Source organism: Diabrotica virgifera, chromosome 1, assembly GCF_917563875.1.
Source record: "Diabrotica virgifera virgifera chromosome 1, PGI_DIABVI_V3a".
Classification (NCBI taxonomy): domain Eukaryota; kingdom Metazoa; phylum Arthropoda; class Insecta; order Coleoptera; family Chrysomelidae; genus Diabrotica; species Diabrotica virgifera.
In genome coordinates, this window is record NC_065443.1 from 36,286,471 (window position 1) to 36,314,009 (window position 27,539).

The 27,539-nt window shown below is 30.8% G+C and overlaps 1 protein-coding gene across 1 annotated transcript in view; it reads left to right on the top strand.

Annotated features, from left to right (window-relative positions):
* The first annotated feature begins 21,252 nt into the window (after nucleotides 1-21,252).
* LOC114331386 (juvenile hormone esterase) overlaps nucleotides 21,253-27,539 on the top strand; it is a 132,436-nt gene continuing 126,149 nt past the window's right edge. Inside the window, exon 1 of the mRNA XM_028280963.2 lies at nucleotides 21,253-21,509. Coding sequence (XP_028136764.2) covers nucleotides 21,315-21,509 — 195 coding nt within the window. The 5' untranslated portion in view covers nucleotides 21,253-21,314. The remainder of the gene's footprint in view (nucleotides 21,510-27,539) is intronic.

The following is a 27,539-nucleotide window of genomic DNA, read 5'->3' on the forward strand; positions in this document are numbered from 1 at the left end:
TATTCTTAGCATTCCTCTGTAACACCACATTTCAAATGACTGTAGCTTATTTATGTGTTCTTGCTTCAGTTTTCAGCTTAAGTCCATATTATAGTATCTAAAACACATAGTACATATCTCAGAGCTCTTATTCTCAGTTCTATTCTAAGGTCTTTATTGTAGAAAATTGTTTTCATTTTCACAAACGCATTTTAGCTGTTCTATCCTGCCCTTATATCTATTGTTTGATTATTATTTTTTTATATCCAGGTTCCCAGGTTTTTGTATTTATCAACCCTTTCTATAGGTACATTTCCCATTTGTATGTTTGTATATAGTCCAGAAAGCCACTGCGCATCCGCTAGGAAAAATATTCTAATTCGGATTTTTTGCACAATCTTACTCAAAAAGGACTCCTTTTATCAAATTCGCATGTTGCCAGGACCAAAAGGTGGTCAAAAATTTTTTAAACGTTTTTTTTTTTGTTTTTTCCCAAAATTATTTTTTTTGCATGGAAAAAAGTTTTTTTAGGTTTCTTGGATCATTCCAAACAGAAACGGTCTTTAGTGACTTTTCTCTAAAAATGATAGTTTTTGACATATAAGCGATTAAAAAATTTAATAATTGCGAAATCGGCCATTTTTAACCCTCAAAAACTATGTGAAAAACTGAAAATTTCAATGTTGCCAAGGTAGGTGGATATTTTTTAAACATCGATTGATGAAATCCTGAAGAGTTTTTTGCAATACAATATTCAAAACTCCTTTGTTTTTTAATTGCTAATCAAGCGTGCGCGACACTATTTTCCACCGACAGTATGGTGCAAATGAAAGGAGTAAATTCGTTATTTCATAAACCGGCGACTTTAAGGAAAAATCCCAAAACAAGTCGATTTTTATTTTTAAGTTATGATATTGTGGCATATATGGTATACTAGTGACGTCATCCATCTGGGCGTGATGACGTAATCGATGATTTTTTAAATGGGAATAGGGGTCGTGTGCTAGCTCATTTGAAAGGTTCTTCAATTCTCTATTCAGTAATATAAACATTTACATAATTATTTATACAGGGTGTCCAAAAAATTTTTATTAAATTAAATTATTTGACAAAAAAAGAAGTAGAAGGACACCCTGTAAAAATAATTATGTAAATGTTTACATTACTGAATAAAAAATTGAAGAACCTTTCGAATGAGCTACCACACGACCCCTATTCTCATTTAAAAAAATCATCGATTACGTCATCACGCCCAGACGGATGACATCACTAGTATACCATATATGCCACAATATCATAACTTAAAAATAAAAATCGACCTGTTTCGGGATTTTTCCTTAAAGTCGCCCGTTTACGAAATAACGAATTTATTCCTTTCATTTGCACCATACTGTCGGTGGAAAATAGTGTCGCGCACGCTTGATTAGCAATTAAAAAACAAAGAAGTTTTGAATATTGTATTGCAAAAAACTCTTCGGGATTTCATCAATCGATGTTTAAAGAATATCTACCTACCTTGGCAACATTAAAATTTTAAGTTTTTCACATAGTTTTTAAGGGTTAAAAATGGCCGATTTCGCAATTTTTCAATTTTTAATCGCTGATATGTCAAAAACTATCATTTTTAGAGAAAAGTCACTAAAGACCTTTTCTGTTTGGAAAGATCCAAAACATCTAAAAAAAAACTTTTTTTCATACAAAAAAAATCATTTTAGGAAAAAAACAAAAAAAAAACGTTTTAAAAAATTTTTGACCACCTTTTGATCCTGGCAACATGCAAATTTGTTAAAAGGAGTCCTTTTTGAGTAAGATTGTGCAAAAAATCCGAATTAGAATATTTTTCCTAGCGGGTGCGCAGTGGCTTTCTGGACTAATATTGGTTTTCTTAGTTCTGTCATATGCACTAAGCATCAAAATTAACGCACCACCTTAAAAATGAGACATTTTTGATGTCTCGTATTTCCTAAACCTGTTGTCCGATTTGAGTGATTTTTTTAATATGTTATAGCATTATTCTTTAAGAATATCGATGTAATAATATTATTGTTAAAGAGGTAAGTGTCATTGTATCCCGGGTGTAACCATAATAGTGTGTTTTTTCCTCAAATTTTGGAACACCCTGTGGAATATTCTAGCGCATATAAAATATTGAAATTAAAACTCATCTGTAGCCTTAGGCTTTCTTAATATTTTGCTTTTTGACTCATTCGCTTATGTTGGATAATAAAAAGTTAGGTATAGTCGTTCGCTAAGCTCAAACACAACTGGCTAGTGATTTTAGCTAGAAAAAAATAATTACTAAATAGTTAATAATTTCTAAATAGTTAGTAATTTTACCAATTTTGTCAAAATTGGCAAAATACAAAAAAAATTAGAGACTAAAATCACTAGCCAGTTGTGTCTGAGTTTAGCGAACCGACTATTATGTACTTTAACAACTAACAATGTTATTCATCAATACAGGGTGTTTCTAAATAAGTGCGACAAACTTTAAGGGGTAATTCTGCATGAAAAAATAATGACCGCTTGCTGTATAAACATACATATATCCGCAAATGATTTGTTTCCGAGATACGGGATGTTGAATTTTTTCTTACAAACTGACGATTTATCTATTGCTCTAAAAATGGTTAAGATATGCAAACGGAATTTGGTAAGTTTTAAGAGGTAGTTATTGGGCATTTTTTTGACATAGAATTAAGAATTTTATATTCACCATTGGCGTGCATACGGGTATAAACATTTTATATACATCCCGTATGCACGCCAATGGTGAATATAAAATTCTTAATTTTATGTCAAAAAATGCGCAATAACTACCTCTTAAAACCTACCAAATTGTATTTGCATATCTCAACTAGTTTTAGAGCAATAAATAAATCGTCATTTTGTAAGAAAAAATTCAACATCCCGTATCTCGGAAATGAAGCATTTGTGGACATACGTTTATAAAGCAAACGGTCATTATTTTTTCATGCAGAATTACCCCTTAACGTTTGTCGCACTTATTTAGAAACACCCAGTATTAATGAATAACATGGCTAGTAGTTAAAGTACCCAACTTTTTTCTTATCCCACATAAGCGAATAAATCAAAAAGCAAAATGTTAAGAAAGCCGAAGGCTACAGTTAAGTATTAATTTCAATATTTTATATGTGCTAGAATATTCCACAGGGTGTTCCAAACTTTGAGGAAAAAACATACTATCATTGTTACACCCTGTATTCAATGACAATTACCTGTTTACAGTGGCGGTTTCTCCATAAGTGCACATGTGCACGTGAACCCCCAAAATTATTTTCACATCAACATTCATATATGTAATATTTATCATTCTATAAATAATATTTTAATCTAACTATACAGTAATTGAAATTCGAAATAACAGATTCAAGGAGTTTATAAGTATCTAATAGGTAACATTTAATTATTTTTATTCTATTTCAAAGGAGAAACTTCACGGATGCGAGGCCTTAGACAGAACCCCGCGTTCACCGCTATCAAGGTGGTTCCTATACCAATGACTTTTCATACCGCAAAATACAACTCACCACCCACCCCGCTACCCGCTATAGCCAAGTTTAGATGGCCATAGGATCACAAGTTGGATGTGATCTTATGGCATGATCTTATGGTGTTTTCAACGTGCACGGCACACGTATGTTTAAATTTTGCTTTCGTGAAGTTCGAATTTCGGTACTATATTAAGAATGGAAGGATTTGTGGATGTAAATGTTAGCGTGGAATATTTAAAATCAATTAAATTTTCTTCATTGTATTTAGAAGAAAAATTAAAAATGCCGAAACCAAATTTAGACCAGTAAGGATCTGCGAAAAAACGTCTATTTTTGGATGTGAGAGGTGGTATTCGGATTTTTGCAGATAAAGTTAGGTGACACCTTCAGTAATAATAATTGACTTATGCTCCTTCTCAAATATGCCCGGAACATTAATAAAAAAATTAAAATATTTAAAAATTTCGAAAAACATCGATTTTTTTCTGCTTTCTTTGCTTATAACTTTAAAACGATTCGTTTTGGAACAAAGTCGTAGAGAAATAAAATAAAGATAAATGAATTTTGTATGACATACGACTGGCAAAAAATGTCTTAAGGTATTACCTTTTCTGCAATATAGCAATAAATACAAAATAAGGGGGCAAAATAAGTCTGTTGTTATTCAATATTTTTTAACCACTTTGGTGGCACTTAAAGCCTTGTTAATTCGCTTAGGAAATTCTTTGTAACATCCTTAAATCGTGTACCAAATTTCATTAAAATCGATCTAATAAATTTTGCATAATAAATTTGCAATCTAAATGTTTTTAAAAAAGTTCAAATTTTTTAAAATCTTTCTGAACAAAAAGTAGACCATTTAGAAGTTGGCTAATTTTTTTACATATAAAGAGGTGCTCTACCTATCTAATACACTTTACAGAATTAAAATCGGATTATTTAAGGGGCCTCAGCAATGTTTTAAATTTAGAAACAATTTTTTAGCTTATAAACAAATAGCTTTGTTTAAAAATAAAAAAATTAATTTTTAGCAATGAAAATAATTAAAACCGGTTTAATTTAACTTAAACTTTCAAATGCTGTCAGCAGAATTGCTAATTTTTATTTTTTAATCAAACGTTATTCGCGTTCAAAAATTGCAATTTCTCGATTTTTTGAAAGTTCCACCGCGTTTATCTCGAAAACTATGCATCCTACGAAAAAACTTGTAAGAACATTGTTTGCTTAGAATTACCCAAGAAATACAAAAAATGTTTTATTTTGCGAAAAATCGATGTTATGTAATTCCTCAAGTTCTTTGTTTATAACAATCTTATCGACATCCGGATCAACTGTTACTCAAAAAATTCGTGTTCTACGGGTCAAAATACATAAAAAAACTTGGGTCAGTCCATCTAAATAAAGGAGCCCGTAGCACCCAATCCTGGCCACAGCACTAATTTGTTTATAAGCCAAAAAATTGTTTATAACTTTAAAACATTGCCGAGGCTGCTTAAATAATCCGATTTCAATTTTTTAAAGTGCATTAGATAGGTGGAGTACTTCTTTATATGTAAAAAAATTGACAAATCTTTGTATATTCTAGTTTTTGTTGTGCAAGATTTTAAAAAAAGTTTAGATTGCAAAATTATTACGCAAAACTTTCTAAGCGAATTAGGAAGTTCCAAGTGTAACCTAAGTGATCGAAAATCATTGAATAAGGACAGGCTTGTTTTGCCCCCTTATTTTATATTTATTGCTATTTTGAAGTAAGGGTGATAAATTAAGACATTTTTAACCAATCGCATCTGATAGAAAATTTAATTATCTTTGTTTTATTCCTATAGGACTTTGTTCTAAAATGAATAGTTTTTAAGTTATAAGCAAAAAAAGTAGAAAAAAACGAAATTTTTAAATATTTTATTTTTTTTATTAATGTTCCGGGCATATTTGAGAAGGAGCATAAATCAATTATTATTAACGAAATTATCACCTAACTTTATCCGCAAAAATCTGAATGCCACCTCTCACATCCACCTAAAAACAGATCCTTACTGGTCTAATTTGTTAATTAAGAATGTACCAAAGTGCAAACGTCGTGATTATAAATGATTATTTAAAATGGAGATTTGTGTAAAAACTTACAAATTGTGTAGCTGTGAAGCACATATTTGGAGAAGAGGAAGCATAATGAATAAAATAGAAGATACAATTTTAACTATCCGGCGCAGTCCACTTAACTAAATTTTTGATTAAAAATAATTTACAAGACGATTTTTCTGAAATAATTTGAATTCTCCAATTATGTACTTGTTACGATGCCAGTGAAAACTGCAGAAACAGAACGATGTCTCTCTGCATTGAAACGTATCAAAACTTTCCTTAGAACAGATATAGGCCAGAATCGATTAACTGCACTCGCAATGTTTTCAATTTAAAAAAATGATTCAAGAAATTCCAAATTTTACTGAGTTTGTTTGTGAATAATTTTTCTAAAAAATAACAGGCGACTGACTTTCGTTACAACTTGCTTGTAACATTTAAACACTAAATTATAATTTTAAGTCAATAAAATACATTATTTATTGTAATTTTTAATAAGGTCCTCTGATTTTTATAATTTAAAGACACTCAAAAAATTTTACCTACGGAAATGGGGTCTCAAGGTCTTTTTATATATTAACATTATGTGTGCACCCCCAATATTTTACACCAGGCGCCGCCACTGCCTGTTTAGCAATAATATTATTACATCGATATTCTTGAAGAATAAAGCTATATTCTGCTAAAAAAAAAATCAGTCAAATTGAACAATAGGTTTGGGGAAAACGAGACATCAAAAATGTCCCATTTTTAAGTTGGTGCGTTAATTTTGATGCTTAGTGTATGTCTTTTTCACATTAAACCTTAAAATCTCATTAATGCGCTGGTAGACATTCTCCACATTGGTGTATGGCATGGAGAACTGGATCTTGCAGAGATACTAGTGAAAACAAAGTAAAAAGTAAGTGAAAAGAAAAAAAAAATACTAGTGTAACAAAAATACAGGTCATAAATGTAATCCCGTATTCTTGGACCTAAAATAGTTCGATTGAACATAACTTACCTTAGTACAAATGTGCACGGAAAAAAAGTTACAGCCCTTTGAAATTACAAAATGAAAATCGATTTTTTCCAATATATCGAAAACTATTAGAAATTTTTTATTAAAAATGGACGTGTGGTATTGCTATGGCGGTAGTATTTTAAGAAAAAATTATAATGAAATTTGGACACCCCATAAAAATTTTATGGGGGTTTGGTTCCTTTAAACCCCCCAAACTTTTGTGTACGTTTCAGTTTAATTATTATTGTAACACCATTAGTTAAACACAAGTTTTTAAAAACTTTTTTGTCTCTTAGTACTTTTTTCAAAAGTCAGTTCTTATCGAGATATTTGAATATTTGTCAAATCCACCACATATTTGTATATGGTAAAGAACGATTATAGTCCAGGGTAATAAGGTTTTTTCCATGACACTCGAGCAGCCAGGGTACTGAAGCGTTTTTTCGACAGGTAATACCTATAAGAGCAAATTGTAACTATTTCCTGCGTAGGATCTGGCGGCCATTTTTATTTATAAACAATTAAGTGTCAAAAAATGGCATTTTTCCCTTTTTTTTTCAAATCAATGGAAAACAGTGAAACTTATGGTTTTTTTAGTACAAATATCTTTGAGATTATGGAAAAAGCTTTAAAATGACGTATTACAAAGTTTGATATACTCATTTATTGTAAATATAATTGCGAAAAAAGGTCGGAATTGCAAAGAAAATTAATTTCGCAATATCTATTATAAAAATTAGTGTACAGCTTTGAAATTTTTGTCATATAAGGGCTCTTTGGTGCATAATATGTGATAAAAATTTCAAAGCGATTCATTCAATTTTTTAAATTTTATTCAAATTGTTTATCCCAGAGAGCATTTTTTTTACAATAACATAAGTCAGAAAAAAGTGACGTTAGAACCATTCCACAGGTGTCAAATGAAAGAGCATGAGCTATATTTTCAACTTGGTTTAAAAAAAGCGAATAAAAAATGCATTTATTAGTAATAAATAATTATGCAAAAGTAGCGTAAATCTTTCCTTATAAAGTTTTTATTTTGTTATATAAGAAATTATATATATTTATTACAATTTTTTATCAATTATGATATAAATAACATTACTTGGTAGTTGTGCACTTAAAACAGGGTAAAAAAGTTAATTTTTTTGGAAAAAGTTATTCAAAAAGTTTATAAGGAAAGATTTACGATACTTTTGCACAATTATTTATTACTAATAAATGCATTTTTTATTCGCTTTTTTTAAACCAAGTTGAAAATATAGTTCATGCTCTTCCATTTGACACCTGTGGAATGGTTCTAACGTCATTTTTTTCTGACTTATGTTAGTGCAAAAAAAATGCTCACAGATAAACAATTCGAATAAAATGTAAACAATTGAATGAATCGCTTTGAAATTTTTATCACATATTAAGCACCAAAGAACCCTCTTTTGACGATAATTTCAAACCTGTACACTAATTTTTACAGCAGTTATTGCGAAAATATTTTTTTTTGCAATTCCGACCTTTTTTCGCAATTATATTAACAATAAATGAGTATATCAAACTTTGTAATATGTCATTTTAAAGCTTTTTCCATAATCTCAAAGATATTTGTACTAAAAAAATCATAAGTTTCACTGTTTTCCATTGATTTGAAAAAAAAAGGAAAAATGCCATTTTTTGACAGTTAAGTGTTTATAAATAAAAATGGCCGCCAGATCCTACGCAGGAAATAGTTACAATTTGTTCCCATAGGTATTACTTGTCGAAAAAACGCTTCAGTACCCTGGCTGCTCGAGTGTCACGAAAAGGGTATATTTTTGTCTTATTACCCTGGCCTATTATGGAGACTTGGTAATAATATGAAAATTTATTTATGATTTACATTTTTAGGTATATTTTGAACCATATTAAAAAAGAAGCTACATCTCGATAAAAGATGCTTTATCAAAAAAATACAAAGAGGCAAAAAAGTTTTAAAAACACTGTGTTTAACTAATGGTACCGCAGTAATAGTTTAATTGGAACGTACACAAACATTTGGGGGGTTTAAAGGAACAAAACCCTCATAAAATTTTTATGTAAACATATTAAAAAAGAAGCCGCAACTCGATAAAAACTGCCTTATCGAAAAAATACTAAGGGGTAAAAAAGTTTTAAAAATATTTAATTTAACTAATGGCATCAGAATAATAATTTATTTGAAACGGACACAAAAGTTTGGGGGGGTTTAAGGGAACAGAACCCCCATAAAATTTTTATGGGGTGCACAAATTTCACTATAATTTTGCTTTAAGATGTTCTTGCCATAAAAATACCACATGTCCATTTTCAACAAAAAATCTCTAGTAGTTTTCGATATATTCGAAAAAATCGATTTTCATTTTGTAACTTCAAAGGGCTGTAACTTTTTTTGTGTGCATATTTGTACTAAGGTAAGTTAGGTTCATTCGAACTATTTTTGGTCCCAGAATATGTGGTTTAATTTATGACCTGTATTTTTGTTGCACCCTGTATAATATGATATTTTATTCATACAATATCGACGATGTAGAAATCTAGGCATGTAACAAAACATTTGCGTATATTCTTTCTAATTAATCAATATTGTTTACTACTGCACAATCTAGTTCACTTTATTTAATGCAAATTCTTAAATCAAAGGAACATGTACAATATTGATTGATTTGTTTATTCATAAACTTTGTTTTAGATATGTATTAATTAAATACTAAACCATACCTACATCATTTTCTGCATTGTGTTGTCGTAATTTTCTTAAACCTTATTGGAAAGTCATATATTATTAAAAAAATATTTTAATTTTTCATTTAAAATTATGGTATACCGACTGATATGGCCACTGATACAGAAATTTTACTATCTATTTACGTACAATAAGTAAAGTTAATAAAAAATAATAATTAGTAACAATAAGTTACCAATAACTAAAGCCGTTTGTATGTGTGAGATCAAGATATCTGACAAAATCTATTGTCACAAAACGTGTAAATTATTAGTTGTCTATTTCTTTAGGAATGAACTACATAATAAGAAATAGCATGATATCAGAACCATTTACGAGTAAGGGACTAACGAGACTAAGAAATATAGAGTAAAGGCTAAAAAATTATATGTAGGACATAGAAATTTACAAAAAGTAGAAATATCTGAAGGAGCTTTTGCTGATGATGTAGTAATAATAGCGGACAGTAGAAACAACTTACAGTACATAACAATCTAAATCTCTGTAATGAAGTTCTAGAAGAATATGATCTGAAAATCAACAAACAAGATACAAAAGTAATGGGTAATGATGAAAACCCAGTTATATTGAATATAGTGATTCAAGATGTTAGCATAGAGCAAGTAAAATCGTTTCAATATCTAGGGGTGGAAATAGTTGCAACAGGAAGAACTGAGTTAGAAATCAATAATAAAATAGACAAAACAATGAAGCTTTATTATGCAATGAACCAGAAATTTATCATCAGAAGCGAAATAACGCAAAACAACAAAAATTAACGTGTTCAAGACGATATTCAGGCCTATACTAACCTATGGGTGTGAAACATGGGTGTTGGATGAAAGACAGAAAAGCAGAATCCAAGCAGTCGAGATGAAATATCTAAGAAGAGTTAAGGGATTGATCAGACATTATAGATTAAGAAATACTGATATACGAGAAGATCTAAATATAGAAGCTACTCTGGAATACATTGAAAAAGGACAACTTAGTTGGTGGGGACACTTGCAAAGAATGGACAAAATGAGACCAGTGAGGAAGGTTCGGGAAGCAAAAATACAGAAAAGGAAGAAAAGAGGACGACCAAGAACAACATGGGATGGGGTAGTAAGAAGAATACTAGAAAAGAAAAGAATAATATGGAGAGAGGCAACTAATGTGGCGAAGAATCGAGTAGAATGGAAAAGTTTTTAAATGCTTAGTATATGTACCTAGATACTAGTAATTATAATGTAGAAATTGTAAACCCGACACCGTAACGTAAGGTATAAGGGTACTGATTATATATTTGTCTATTTCTTTAGACTATACCACTTTTATGCATTTCTGATAAAATTGGCGGATGTGCCGAATTATGTATACAGGGTGGGGCATTAGTGTGACAAAGTCCAATTACAAAGTATTGTAATGAAATGATATTTTATGGTAGATTTTTATTTCTTAAGCATTCCCTATACCTAAGTGCTTCAATGTGTGATTTATTCGTGATTCATTAAGCTAAACATTAATTGCAACAAAAATTACGTGACATTTTATTAGGTATCCGTAAAAATATTCAATCAAAAATAATTTTTCGAAAAAAAATAGATACATATTAATCTAGACTGATCCTTTATTTATCAATATTGGTTGATATATCAAAATAACTACGTAATTAAGCTTGTTGGTGCGTAAAATATTAATAAATACATACAATATTCTACCTAGTTGGCTGACACTAAATTTGCTTAAAAATCTGACAATATACTATTTTTATAGTTCCAGTTACTTTGTTGCATCATGGGAATATGACATGGACATTTACAATTTATTTGTAGATATTAAACAAGACTGTGATTCAATAGATAGAACAATTCTACCTAATATATTGGAATAATTTGGCATACCATCAAAATTAATACGACTAGTGCAAATGACAATGACAGAAACAGAAGCACAGGTATGTATTCAAAGACAGATCACTGATGCGTTTACGATAACGCAAGGACTGAAACAAGGCGACGGCCTGACTCCAACGCGTTTTAATCTTGTTCTTGAATATGTAATTAGACGGTTGACGGTGAGCGGAAATAACATACTTACAAACAACTCTACGCAATTAGCAGCATACGCAGATGATATAAACATAATGAGCAGAACAATGAATGCAGCGGAAGAAACCTACGTTGAGTTGAAACAGAGTGCAGAAGCAGTAGGGCTAGCAATAAATACAAATAAAACAAAACTACTCATACAAACAAGATCAAATAGACCGACGCAACAACACTTTATTGACGATATAGAACATGTGAATAGATTCATGTACCTAGGAATGGATCTGGTCGCAAGCAATGAAGAAGAACCGGAAATAAATAGAAGGCTTGTGCTGGAAAATAAAGCCCATTTCGCGATGGGCCACATATTTAAATCGCGAGACGTACACCGGAAAACAAAACTCGGGGTCTATAAAACAATAATCAGGCCCATAGTAAGTTATGGCTGTGAAACTTGGGTGGTGACACAGAAATCTGCCAATGCATTAGATGTGTTTGAAAGAAAAATCTTACGTAGGATATTGGGACCAATAAGTGAAAATATACGAGCAATATAGCGAACCAACTCTAGCACAATACAATAAACTGCAGAGATTACGGTGGGCAGGGCCCGTGGTCCGCATGCATCAGAATAGAATCCCCAGAAAATTACTACTTTTTTTATAAACAAAATGGCGACCGAAAATCGTGTTTTTTTTTCAATTTTTGCTCTATAACTCCAAAGATTTTAACTATACACCAAAAACACTCAAATAAAAATTCACCGTAACTAAATTCTACATAGAGACGTGTTTTTCCCGATTTACATTGACGACAAGTTTCCCCGGAAAATGCGGGGTTTTCCAACAAAATTTTTATTTTTCTACTAAAATTTTAGATAACTAATTGTTCATCAATAATTAAATAACTTGGTAATATAAAATATTCTTTCGTATAGATTATAATTCCAGAAGCCGATCGAAATTGAATGAACAGTTTAGCAACAATTGAATTGTTAATTAAAAATTTACGTTCGCTATAATAACCACAATAATTATGACACATAAGAATAACTTCGATTTTTGTATAAAAAGACACTGTGCCTATCTAATGTACTTTACAGAATTAAAATTGGACCATTTAAGCGGCCTCAGGAATATTTTAAAATTATAAACAATTTTTTGGCTTACAAACAAATATAATATCTCAGGAAATAATAAATTAAATTAAATCGTGAAAACAGTATTGGAAAATAAGTTACAGGTCGCTTCTTTTGAAAGAAAAAACGTTTAATTGGGATAAGTGGTTCCTGAGATAAAACCGGTCAAAGTTGACCGACATTTATGGCAAAGATATAAAAATAGGATCATAATTTTCGAACCATCACCTTTTTATTTTTGTCCTCTTTCTCTGCACCAATTTTCATATCTTTAAAATACTCATTACATATATTATTATAATAAATACTATCGATATTACGAGTGAAAATTGCCAAAAATAGCAAAATTCCAATCAAAAATTAGGTTGGAGAAAATGTAATCTCAAAGTTCAAAATCGGTATACGTTAAAAAAATGCATTTTCTCGGCTTCCCATGGAGCAATTTTCTTCATTCTTTTTTTGTTCCCGAGTAGCTCGAGTAGAGCCATCCAACTAACGCATTATTAAATGTCAAACTTGCTTTTGTTTTGTTATAATAAATTAATTTATTTATTATAACAAATTTTTTTAATTTGTTTAAATAAAGATTGTTTAAATAACTATACAGCTTTCAAATGAGAATATTTGTGTTTTTAACGTTAAAAGGTACACTTGTAGTAAGTTTATTTAAAAAAGTCTACAACTGGAAAAAAATGTAGTTTTCTTTTCATATTCTTATGTATCATAATTATTGTGGTTACTATAGTGACCGTAAATTTTTAATTAACAATTTAATTGTTGCTAAACTGTTCATTAAATTTCGATCGGCTTCTGGAATTATAATCTATACGAAAGGATCTTTTATATTACCAAGTTATTTAATTATTGATGAACAATTACTTATCTAAAATTTTAGTTGAAAATAAAAAATTTTGTTGGAAAAACCTGCATTTTCCGGGGAAAATTTTCGTCGAAGTAAATCGGGAAAAACAAGTCTGTATGCAGAATTTAATTACGGTGAATTTTTATTTAAGTGTTTTTGCTGTAAAGTTAAAATCTTTGGAGTTATAGAGCAAAAATTTAAAAAAACACGATTTTTGGGCGCCATTTCGTTTATAAAAAAAGTAGCACACTATCTGCGGACTTTGCATACCTATATTATTAATATATACAATCATAAGATTACATTGCAGCAATAAAATTGCTGGTAAATAACTTTTCCTTGTATTTTGCTAATTAGCCCAGAGTATAATATGAATTTTTCTAATAAGGAATTGAAATGCAGTTTCTGTGCTAGGAGAGTATAACAAAAATGTGCTACTAGCAGTAATAATTTATTATCAGCAATTCCCTCATCGACGACAACCAAGAAGATAAACTGCTTTTGAAAGTTTACTAAAACGATTTTAACAGACTAGGACACTTAGATTATGAGAACGGCCGTACTAATATGAAGATCCTCAGTGACACTCCGGATTTCATTTAATTTATTTTATTCATTTACAATAGTTTTTCTTCGATTACATTTCTCGTAATCTAAGTATCCAGTCCTTTTGAACTGTTCTAGTAAACTTTCAAAAGTCTCTTCTTAGTTGTCGTCGATCAGGGAAATGCTGATAGCAAATTCTTATTGCCAGTAGGACATTCTTGTTATATCTACTCTCCTAGCATAAAAAAGATATTCATCAGTTCCTCATTAGAAAAGTTTATATTAGTAATGGTAACAAAAACAAATCAACTGGAACTATAAAAATAGTATAACGTCAAATGTGCCGGGTTCGTTAGATTAGTACGTGTTTTCAAGTGGCACACAAACGCAAACGATGCGCACACGATCCAACTTCTGTCGACGCCAAGAACGCACGGCGTACCTAAGGAGCAAAGGCGCGGCGTGCATATCTATACATAATTAAAACGAGCATTTTATCTGCAGCGAACACACAGTTTACGGGCCTTGATGATGCTCAAAATTCACTTTTATACGGATATCATTTAGATAATGAGACTCTGAAGCCCCAAAAAGTTTTAATTTGAATGCCCCCAAGAACTAGTAACTGTAAAAATTGCACTAAAACTTATGTACCTACATGTAAAAAAGCTGAAATTGTATGTATATCTCGGTGCAGATGCATGAAAGAAAATATTTATAAAAATAGGATTAATAAAAAATAAGAACAACACTTTCGTTTTAGTTATATTTCTGAAATCTTAGTTTTACATGTTTTTTCTCATTTAGTATAAAAAACGAAGAAAACTAAAGAAAGAATGATAATAGAATAAAAGCCGTTACGAGGCACCGTATGATGATTTAATTATAAGAATTATAATATGTTAAAATTGTATTAGGATCTTCAAAATTGAAAAATGGAGATAACGTATACATATATAAAGTTTGTTTAGCAGTAAATGGTTGACTTCAAATAGTTATAAACATCTATGGTCTACTACGATCAACTATCTAATAGTTATAAACATCGTATTTAAACATACGACTATAAACATCTTGGGTTAACCGATAATAGTATAAAGAGCCAGGTTTCAGGTAAAATTTAAATATGTTTGAATGCTTGTTTTTCTATAATCTTAGAAATTAAAATAGATTTAATTTATTTGAAAATATTAATTTCGGGTATATAAGGCAAAGCAATATATTTTACATCCGTTTTTTTGTTTTTGTCGTCGTAATTATTGTAAATTTTGTGGATCCTTTGCCTTACTATAGGAGTACCGTCTAGTCAGTGTTAATTTTCAAAAGACCAACTTTGTCTACCTCGTTTGTTTATCGCTCCGGACCGGTCTTAACAATGGGCAAATTCAGATAAATTTAATAATTTTTACGACCGCAGAGAGGAGTAAAACAGGGTTGTGTTCTGTCGCCGCTACTGTTTAACCTGTACAGTGAAGCAATATTTCAGGAAGCGATAGCGGAGCTAAGTGATGGAATCTCTATAAACGGAAGAATAGTAAATAACATAAGATTCGCTGATGACACCGTTATAATTGCAGACACCCTGAAATCGCTACAAGAATTGCTAAATAGAATTAACGATTATTGCATTCGATACGGACTAAAAATAAACAAGAAAAAAACTAAATTTATGATTGTCTCAAAAACAGAACATGGAAATGAAAGGTTAATGATAGAGCAAACCCAAATAGAAAAAGTAAAGACATACAAATATCTGGGAACCTGGGTTGATTACAAAAATGACCAAAGCAAAGAAATTAAAGTCCGAATTGAAACTGCAAGGCAAGCATTTATAAAAATGAAGACACTGCTTTCAAACAAAGACCGTCAGTTGCCTCTCAGATTGAGGGCTCTAAGATGCTACATATTTTCTATATTGCTATACGGAATGGAAGCTTGGACATTGAAGAGACAACACATAAGAAGAATAGAAGCGTTCGAAATGTGGTGTTACAGAAGAATATTGAAAATTCAGTGGGTTCAAAGGATTACCAATGTTGAAGTGCTACGACGTTTAAATAAGGAGTTAGAAATTATGAAAAGTATAAAAACTAGAAAACTGGAATATTTGGGTCACATTACCAGAGGAGAAAAATATGAGTTGCTGAGAATTATTATGCAAGGAAGGATCCAAGGAAGAAGAAGCATACGAAGAAGACGCATCTCCTGGTTGAGGAACCTTAGAGAATGGTTTAACTGTAGTTAATTACAACTATTCAGAGCAGCAGCCATCAAAGTGACCATAGCCAATATGATATCCAACCTCCGATAGGAGAGGGAACTTTAAGAAGCAGACGACCGCACTAATTGAAGTCAACCATTTACTGCTAAACAAACTTTACCTAAATTATAACTTGTATCAAGAAGTTATCGCGCGGTATCATTAATGTTAGTTACAGTATAAATGTGGATTGCTAAAATTTGCTAAAAACGCTTATCAACAAATTAATGTACAATTTTTTTTAAGAAAATTGTAACTTCAAACCGGTATAACTCTAACACAATTAAAGATAACGTAATTTAACAAACTTTGTTTGAAAGTCTATAAATTAAGCATTAAAATGAGACGTACTAAAGCTCATTTGCGTTCATAGAAGCCTAGTTATGATCGAAAAAGCTTCGAAAAATACTTATTTTGCAATTTGCATTATGCAATATCTTGAGTTCTAATTGTTTGATATAATTTAGTATATATTTGTATAACACATTTGTTCTTATCTTGTTAAATCGCGTTGAATAATATATCGCTTGTACTATTTCGGTGACTTTAAAATAGAACTTACTTACGTTTGAAACTCTGAATTCGGAAGTCCGAGGTCAAATTTCCCACCTCTTATACCATCTTTGGGATACAAACTGTTATTCGACACCTCAATTGTCATTATATCTGTGTTAATAACGTAAAAGTTATATTCGCGGACATACATACAGGAATGAAACCAGTAGTATACATTAATTTGTTCTCGTATTGCTAAAGCACGCCGAATAATATATGGCTTGTACTATTTCGGCGACTTTAAAACAGTACTTCCAGTTGCGATTTTAAAACAGTACTTCCAGTTGCGACTCTAAAACCGGAGGTCTTATGTCAAATTTCTCATCTTTAGTACCATCCTTCGGTTATAACCTTTCATTTGACACCTCACTTGTCGTTCTATCTGGTTTAATAACGGAGCAGTTGTGTTTACAGACGGAACGGACAGACAGACATGGATAATTCAAAGTTAATTTAGGTGAAAACGATAAATGGTTCATTCCACCAACATACGACTGTTTTGGATTATCGCGACAACGAATATTGCAGTGTGCAACATAATAGGCTATTGATTATGTACTATAGAAAGGAACTACAACGTTAATGGGGTTTTATTATTTCATATGGTCAATGAATCTTTATATTTGAAAAAACCGCGGAGTGCTACCATTTAACGGGGTGCGTTTTTGAGAAATGGGTGAATTAGTCCCTGGGCACAGGTTACATTAGGGTGAGTTTTATGAACTTTTGGTACAAACACGTCTGCATAAAAATTGTTCCTGGTTAAATTTCCTACCTAAATATAACTTTTTAAAGTCAAAGAAACTTCTTTTTACAAAAATATATTCAAAAGAAAAAGCACAAAGAAACCCAAAAGAAAGAAATTTTGTTTTTTGTCCCATAACTTTTGTCCACGGGGATATAGGTATAGATATTGCTTCATAGAAAAAAAACTTACATATTTTCTCATTAAAATGATGTTTGGTAGAGGTCATTAGGATTTACAGTTTTCGAAATATGATTTTTCAAAGTTTGCCACTCACAACAATTTTGGGCAATTTTCCTTGTTATTTCGCAAATATTGTTCTGTAACTTTTTTCTACGCAACTTTAGGCATATGTAATGGTACATGTAAAATAAATAGAAATCAATTACCTTTAAAATGTTCTACTGTATAATGTTGTACGACTTCTTTTAAAGAGGGTATCTTTTTCAAGATTTTATACTTTTAACGAGTTTTTATATTTTTTACGATTATTTTTTAAATTTCCTATTATAACTTTTTTTTCTACATTTAGGTATATATTATATAATAAAAAAGAAAGCTTATTCTGTTTAGTTTAAAATGGTGTATTATAAAAAAATTCTAGGATTATTTTTGAATAAAATATGGTTTTTTAAAATGTAATAAGTACTTGCATCGATTTTTGATTTTAGGATTATTTTTTAAATTTATCATTACAACTTTTTTATGTGATTGTGTGTTATGATTGAATCTTTTTTTTTATATTTAGGGGAAAGGAGGGTAAGATGGAAGGGTAGGGCAAGATGTAAATTACCTATAAAACCCGAACTGCGCAATGAAGCGCCTGGATCCACATTCACACAGATGCAGACGAACCTCTTCCATTTACAAACGACGGCTGAATCAGTTCAGGTCAGCTAATGAGTGTACACGCTTCCTTCTTATTTTCGCAGTTAAATATTACACAATTATTGAATTTTTGTGATACGATTATTTAAACAAGGTGTATAATATTATTATTATGCATTTATTCAAAGTATCTATTAGGTACAGGTTATCTGAATTGATATTTAAATAAGAGAAATATTAAAGCATTTTTAAAATATTGATATTATTATTGGAAAGGGGCATATGGGCAAGATGGAAAATTGCAACTTAGGGCAAGTTGGAAGATAATAGTTAGGCAAAAATAATACCAAGGAAATAGGAACCTGCGAGAATAAAAGAAAAGGTAAAGGAAAAGGGACAAAAATAGAAAAAGTTAAAAATATTGTACAACATTTAAAACAGTCTTCACAAAATGATGTGTTCTGTGTATGTGATGAACGTTATGTGGAACCGCCCACAGAGGACTGGGTACAATGTCCTGTATGTAATGGTTGGGCACATGAATTGTGTACCGACACAGAAGATGGCAGTTTTTTGTGTGTAAACTGTAAAATGTAGTGCTTTCCTCTACATTCCATCTTGCCCGAACAAGCTTTCCATCCTGCCCTCAGGGTAAGGGCAAGATGGAATTTTTGACATTATTTTTTAATTACTCATAAAAAAAATCTACTTATTATTAATAATATTTAATGGCTGACTTTTGTAACTGTATAAGGTCTCTTTCAAGAATGATTAAAATGAAAGTTTTGTATTACGTTGTTTTATTTTTTTACACATTATAAAGTTAAGCCTTCCATCTTGCCCTCCCTTCCCCTATTACTTTAGATCCATTTGACTCGGCAGGGCAAACTTCAAAATATGGATTAATTCCAATATTTACTGTCAAAGCTCCTGCACCACAAGCTTTGCTTGAAAAAATAGCATGTAAATGTACCAAAGGATGTACAAAAAACTGCGGTTGTAGGAAGATAGGAATAAGTTGTTCAATATTCTGCAAAGGGTGCATGTGCATGGGTACTAATTGTGGGAACTCTAAGATAACTGAGGTGTCAGAGGAAGATATTGAAGCTAATGCTAACAAAGAGACGGACTTTGATTTTAAAAAATTTTTAAATGTGAACATTTAAATAATTTTAACTAAAGTGATGTTTTCTAAGACTAATGTTTATGTAATTTTTGTAAAAGAAATAATTTTAAATATTACAGGTAAAAAAATATCAAAGAATCACTCGGTTTCCATTATTTAAATATAGGTGATACACCATTTTAAAGAACAGAAAATATGCCATCTTTATTAAGCAATATATAGTATATTCATGTACAAGAAAAAAAAAAGTTATAATGAGAAATTTAAAAAATAATCCTAAAATCAAAAATCGTTGCAGGTACTTATTACATTTTGAAAAATAATATCTTATTCAAAAATAATTCTAGAATTTTTTGTAATACACTTAAAGTAAACAAAATAAGCTTTTTTTATTATATAATATAATATATACCTAAGGGCCGGTTGTTCGAACGCTAATCAACAATGATCTTTATCAAATAATTAATTACTGTCAATGTCAATTGTTAAAACATAATGAATTACAATTCTGAGACTATAATCAATTAATATAACAATAATTATTAACATAATTAATAATAAATCTCATAATTGTAATTAATTATGTTTTCAGCAACCCAAACAAAGTTGACATTGACAGTTTTGGTGACAGTAATTAAATATTTAATAATGATCATTGTTGATTAGCGTTCGAACAATCGGCCCTAAATGTAGAAGAAAAAAAGTTATAATGAGAAATTTCAAAAATAATCGTAAAAAATGTAAAAAATAATATTTTCTTATATTAGGTATTATATAATATAAAATATAATATTATATTATATATAGTATATATAATATAATATTATATAATATATTATATAATAATATTATTTTATTTTTATATTATATTATAAAAAATCGTTAAAAGTATAAAACCTTGAAAAACCATAATCTCTTTCGAAAAGAAAAAGTCGTACAACTTTATACAATAGACCATTTTAAAGGTAATTTATTTCTATTCCTATTACCTGTACATTGCATATACCTAAAGTTACGTAGAAAAAAGTTACAGAACAATATTTGCGAAATAACAAGGAAAATTGCCCAAAATTGCTGTTAGTGACGAATTTTGAAAAATTATATTTCGAAAACTATAAATCCTAATTACCTTTACTAAACAACATTTTAAAGAAGAAATATGTAGGTTTTTTTTCTGTAAAGCAATGTCTATACCTATATCCTCGTGGACAAAAGTTATGGGACAAAAAACAAAATTTCTTTCTTTTGGGTTTCTTTGTGCTTTTTCTCTTGAATACATTTTTGTAAAAAAAAGTATCATTGACTTTGAAAAGTGATATGTAGATAGGAAATTTAACCAGGAACAATTTTTATGTAGGTATGTTTGTACCAAAAGTGCATAGAACTCACCCTAATGTAACCTGTGCCCAGGGACTAATTCACCCATTTCTCAAAAACGCACCCCTTTAAATGGTAGCACTCCGCGGTTTTTTCATATATAGATGTCCATTAACCATATGAAATAATAAAACCCCGTTAACGTTGTAGTTCCTTTTAGCTATCTTATTTTGAATATAATCAATAGCCTATAAGAAATACGAAAGTAAATGTCTCTAATAATTATTTCAATAAACAGCAATGTCATTTGCAATTTATTTTCGTTCTTCATATTTTGCACAATAAAATATTCGTTGTCGAAATAATCCAACACAGTCGTACATTCGTGGAATAGGGTATAATTAATATCAATATCAAAACAACTAAAATTATTACAACCAGGCAACCAATACATACAATAGGTACCTATAACAAAATACAACTAAAAAGACTTCGTTCTACACCTGTCCAATTTTTTTGCTCCGCTACTGGTCAATCTTATCTATAAAATATTTTAAAACAGTGCTATTAGCTTAAACCACGAAAGTCGATGAAATGGTGAGCTCTAGGACGGTCGGTTTTTGTTTGAGTGTTTTGGTATGTTCTGTGGTATGCAATGATTACCCACTGGTTAGGATTAGTGATGGGCTACTACAGGGAGCCTTTTTAAAAACTCGAAATAATAGAAAATTTAGTGGATTTAATGGAATACCATTTGCTAAACCTCCGGTGGGCCAACTAAGATTTCAGGTAAATCTTGTTTATTTGTTTTTACAAATATTAAACGTATTTATGTTTTTAAATGTTAATGTTTTTAAATTAACACATTAAAAAACATGTAATCTAGTGTTGTAGATTCCAATATATCTATTTCAAAGCACTAGCCTCTGCTTTTTGCGATACTTAAAGTAGCTCAAAAGATTTAGTTCTTTTGTACGTTTGCCTAAATATGTAATATCGTCGAAAAACTAAATTGGTAATAACACATTTGTATGATCATAATCTAACTTTTCACGAACTTCTTTTCTTGGTCAACAGTCTTTCTACGTACAAGCAAAGGTGTAGGTATTGTCGCCTATTTAAGTATTTTGCTTTAAACAATTTTTAATTGAATATGTTAAGGAAAACTCCAAACTTAATTATCACTGATTTATTATTAAGGGCGTAGTCACAAAATTTCGGCTTCGGTGCTTTTTAAATGCATTGATTTTTTTTTCGAATACTGAGAAAACTAATAAATATTGAAAAATTAAAACGCAGAATGAAAGATTACATTATTACCGAGGACCAAAAGCGTTTATAATAAACAAAAAGTATTTTTTGAATGAGTTATTTGAAATGAACTATTTTAAATCGGAAATATGCCATAATTTTACTAAAAAAAAATTATTTTATTAACGTTTCGACGTCCAAATCGGATGCCGTTGTCAAAATCAACTATTTTAAATGGGAAATAAGCCACAATTTTACTAAAAAAATGATCCGATTTGGACGTCGAAACGTTAATAAAATCATTTTATCTACTCTATGTCACATTATGTATAGGTTTTTAGTTTGTGAAAAATGTCATTATAGATAGCAGTGCGTGAAGGATTTAAAGTGTGCGTGAAGTAACAATGTATTTTAAATGGGATTTACTTTTTCGCACTGTTTGTAACTTTCGAGTTGTCATGGTGACAATCCTTAACTTTCGCGTTGTCATGGTGATGACAATAAGAGCAATGAATTACAACAAAAGTTTTGACAGTTTTGTGGTTTTAAAGTAGTTAGAATTTTTAAATGTCAAAGTTCCAAAAATTGTAGAATAGATATGAATTCCAGTGACGAAGAGTTACAGTTTTTTTTTATTTGTTTATCGTAGATAAAATATTGTATGAAACTGTACGTGAAGTACTTTTTGCGAACTTACGCGATTTATAGCACTCGCTCCGTTGTCGCTCGTGTTCTAAAAATCGCGTGCGTTCGCAAAAAGCATACTTCAAGAAATGTTTCATAAATAACTATTTTTAGTAAAATTGTGGCTTATTTCCCATTTAAAATAGTTGATTAGAAGAATGCCACAAGGAAATAGCTTCAGAGTTATTTGAAATTACAAACCACAGTAAATTTTTTCTGTTATTTTCACCCCTGAAAACTTATTAAAATAAACGTTATACAAGTTTTTAGAGACTTTCGGTCCTCGGTAATAACACTAATCTTTCATGCGATTATATTTTTCAAAAACAGTTATTAGTTTTCTCAGGACTCGAAAAAAATGAATGCATTTAATAAGCATTGAAGCCGAAATTTGGCGCCTACCCCCTTAACATTTATTATTTAACATTTCCAATTTGGCTCCAGTTGTTTATATATCGAGTGTTAATTTAATTTTATTCATTCCTTAATATATCCATATGCATTAGGTAGATGCGATTATTTATAAATATTTTTTGCACATGTATTTATTTTGCGTATAGTTTTGTTGAGTGATTGCTGATGCGGAAATCAATAATTTATAATATATAAAATCTCGATAAAAGCTAACTAATGACCGTGACAAAGAAAAACAATGTAATTTATTAAATTCTATCATTTTCATTCCACTTAAAGAACTCATGTTTTTGGAATTTGTCAACTTATCCTTAGATTAGAATTTTTTTTAAAACCACACAGACTTTCACATGATTGTAAATTATACAGTGGACCAAAAGTCTGAAAATGGCTAATTTTCTTTAAACGGATGGTCCTAATTACATAAAAACACCTATTATCAAATACACCTATTTTCAAATATGTATGAAGACTTGAAATTTAAGGTTTGTAACGTTATTTTGTAAGTTTGTTTTTCAGGACAGGTACAATTTCATTTCGAAGTAGCATTTAATAATTATATCGCTTGTTAAATGTCCTTCTATGAAAAACAACCCAATTAACTGGGTACCCACTATAAATACACGACCATACATATAGTTTTTTGTCCGTGTTCTAGTTTTTGTTGTGTAACAAATGGAGAATCACCCTACAAAAACACAAATTATTGCCTTTAGACATTCTAACAGCACCGGAATCGAACGGCCTAAGATAATCGTTCAAGAAGAAATACTCGACTTCTGCCGATCGGTGGTCTATTTTTGAGTTCATTTTAGCTGGACTCTCAACTGGAACACTGATGTCGAAATACCTAAATACCTTAAGGAAAAAGAGCTAAACTTCTTGGAGCGTTGTCTGGAAGGTTTGGAGGTACATCAAATAGGTTTCTCATTCTTCTTCTTCTTGTAGTGCTTATCCGTTTCGGATGTTGGCGACCATCATGGCAATCTGTACTTTGCACACTGCTGCTCTAAAAAGATTTGTAGTGGTTGTGTTGAACCACGTACGTAGATTTTTCAGCCAGGAAATCTTTAGCCTTCCTGGTCCTCGCTTTCCTTCTACTTTTCCCTGCAAGATTAGTTGCAGCAGTCCATATCTTTCACTCTTCCTCATGATGTGACCGAGGTATTCGATTTTGGCTGTTTTTATTTTGATTAACAGCTCTTTTTCTTTTTGCACTCTCAGCAAAACACCCTTATTAGTAATGTGGTCGGTATAAGATATCTTCAGGATTTTCATTCACACCTACAAAACTTGTATAAGGCTGGTCATCGACTACAGGGCTTATCTCTATGGGTCACTCAACCCCAAACACAACAAAGCTATCCTTGTTACTGAACATAGAATTCTCAGAAAGTGTCTCAGGAAGTATTGGTGGTATCCATGGGCGTTAGTACACCCACTCGCCAAAATCCCCCCATATATGAGATAATCCGTTCTCTCAGCATCAAGTACACACTACGTACGATTAACGGCTCCAACAATAGAGCAAAAATGCCTTGAAACATACTCACCAGAAAACCCAGAAATAAAGTTTCATTCCCTCCAGCCAATCTTCTACAATTGGCCAGAAATGAACCTCCTGTTAAGTATTACGATATTTTAGAACAAACCCCCCTAATATATCGCAGATAACATAAGATGCATCCCCAAATGCTGATCTAAGAGAGTCGTTTCCAAATAAATAGTGACATTTTGGTGCCTTCGATGGTAATTGGGCTGATTCGCAAGGATTCTCCTTCTTTCACCCCTACAGCTTCTGTGCTACAAACCACCACCTTCTAAACTCCACTAGCAGTTTTGCTCCTCCATCTGCATAACTATTCATGTCATACTCATAACGTATCCCCCATGCTCCCGAAATGGAGATTCAAGTACTCGAAGGGGCTCAGGCCTAAACGGGGGTAAAATAACGCGTCTTGTCTTGTCTGGTCTAGTTTTTGTGGTCTCTGAGTATGGTTTTCACATCTCCAGTGTGATTTTACCCCACTCCAATACCTTAAAGTTTGGCAGCTAACATTCCCACACAGTGTAAATATATTGCCTCGTCGCAAAACATATATATCTTGTTAACGAAGTTCTTGTGAGTTACAATTTTATTCATCATTACCTCACTAAACTCTAATCTACGGTTATAGTAATCTTCACTTAATTCTTTCAACAACTGGATTTTGTAGAGTTTAAATGAAATTTTATTTAAGAGCGTAGCCGCAAATATTTTACGGTTATTCCTACTTTTTCTTTCTTTACACGGCAAATTACGTGGAGTGAAATTCTCACTGGTATGGAGATTAGTTGACAATGACATTGTCATCATTAATTTAGAGATGGCTTTTGAATGTTCTTGGGTAACCGGTACTTGTTTAATCGCATAAATTATTAATTCAGTTAATTAATATGATTATTTATTCACTAACTACGTATTCAGTGATTATAATAATTTATATACTATACAATAAAGGCTAGAGAAAAGGCTACTAGAGAAAAGAGAAAAAGTTATACTTACTTAAGCCGTCCTCTAGTACCTTACAATGTCGAGGTGAAAAAAAGTTATTTTCTTTAATGATATATTGTTACTATGGAACGCTTAGATAAATTTTGAGAACATCTGTATTAAAAAAATACTTGCATCACAGAATATATCCTGGTATATTCTCTGCTTGGATCTTCCATAAATAATAAACAATAACATTTTTTTATTAATTTCATGTCTTACATCAATTATTTATCAAATAGGTACAGTATCAACATTATTTAATATACAACTCAAAATATTCCTGAAGCCTTGTTTTCACTGTCTTGTCACCACATTCTACTACAATTTTTTTGGCAGAATATGGTGACAAGGCAGGGACAAACAAGGCGTAACATTTCCAGAAAAACCCTGGTTTCACAAATTCCCAAACGTAGATAGATTTGACAAATATAATAAGAATGAGAACAGGACATTGTTGCACAAGCTCACATCTATATAGATTAAAAGTAAAAGAACATCCTTACTGTGAATGCGGAAAAATTGAGGATCTAGACCATATTCTTCTACAGTGTCCAATAAGAGTATCCAAGCAGTTTAATCTGAGAACCGAACTTACAAAATTAGGAGTACCAAGGAATTCCAATGTTCAAAATATATTGCAACATCTTACTCATGAACAACTAGAGGCAGTGATTATTCATTTAAATATCAACAAAATGAATTTATGAATTTAAAATACTTCGACCCGCAGTTACGTCCCCCAATATTCCCCTGGTTACTTGGTAAATCAAGGCAACATTTTTAGGTTTTCATTTCAGTGTTGCAGCATTGCTTAGAGCAAGACGAGCTGCAATATAATCATATGTACTGGCAGATGCATAAGTATGCAAGCCAAGAAGAGAGTAAGAAGAAGAAGCGTCAGGAATATTTTTGAAAAATTTAAACGCAAATGGAGGTTTAGAATATTACCGAGGGTAGAAAGTCCCCTATATAAAGAAAGTCCATTATAGAAAGAAGAAATAAAAAGTTTCTTTTGAATGAAATATTTGAAATTAAAAATCACACTAAATTTTCTCTTCATTTTCACCCCTGTAACTTATTAAAATAAACAGTATAGAAGTTTTCAGTGACTTTTTGCCATCGGTAATAACGTCTTTCATTCTGCGTTTAAATTTTTCAAAAATACTTATTAGTTTTCTCGCTATTTGAAAAAAATTAATTCATTTAAATAGCATTGATGCCGAAATGTTGCGCGTATTCCCTTAATACACGCAAAACTGAAGAATGACATATATAATACATTTGGGTAGCTTCGCGCGAGGATCTGTACGGATTTTCAATGAAACTCTGCTGCATTAAATCGAAAGTTTTATTGTAATGTATGACAGTTCTTTGTCTCCCTGATCGAATGCCATCTTTTACTCGTCCAGTTTCTTCAAAGCGCTTTACAATAATTGTTTGTTCCGTCGCCTTATAGATAGGAGAATGGTTTTGGGTGTTAATTACTTGCTATTTTACTACATAATATGTATAAGATATTTTCTGTCGCTGTAGCTCTATCATTAAAATAGTAATTCACTCTTTTTTATCAAAAACCATCTTTATTGCAGAGCTTTTAAAAGACATAAAGCATCTGTCAGCTTTATTTATTAAAACAATTTATTTTACAAAACTTCTCAATAAACATCAAACTACTGTTAATTTTATGAATTAATGTCAAATTACAGCATTCTATATTTACTGAATTACTTCAAGACTATTTGGCACTGAGAAGTTTTGTTGATTAAAGACCTGCTAGATAAAATATGCAGTGTTACATTTGCTTTAACTCGTATGGAAGTGAAAATTCCAATAATACAGGGTGTTGTATTACAAAACTGAAGTGACTAATGATATCAGAAAAATAGTAAATCTGGCTACATTGCACCCATCAAATTTGAAATCTCCATGTTGTA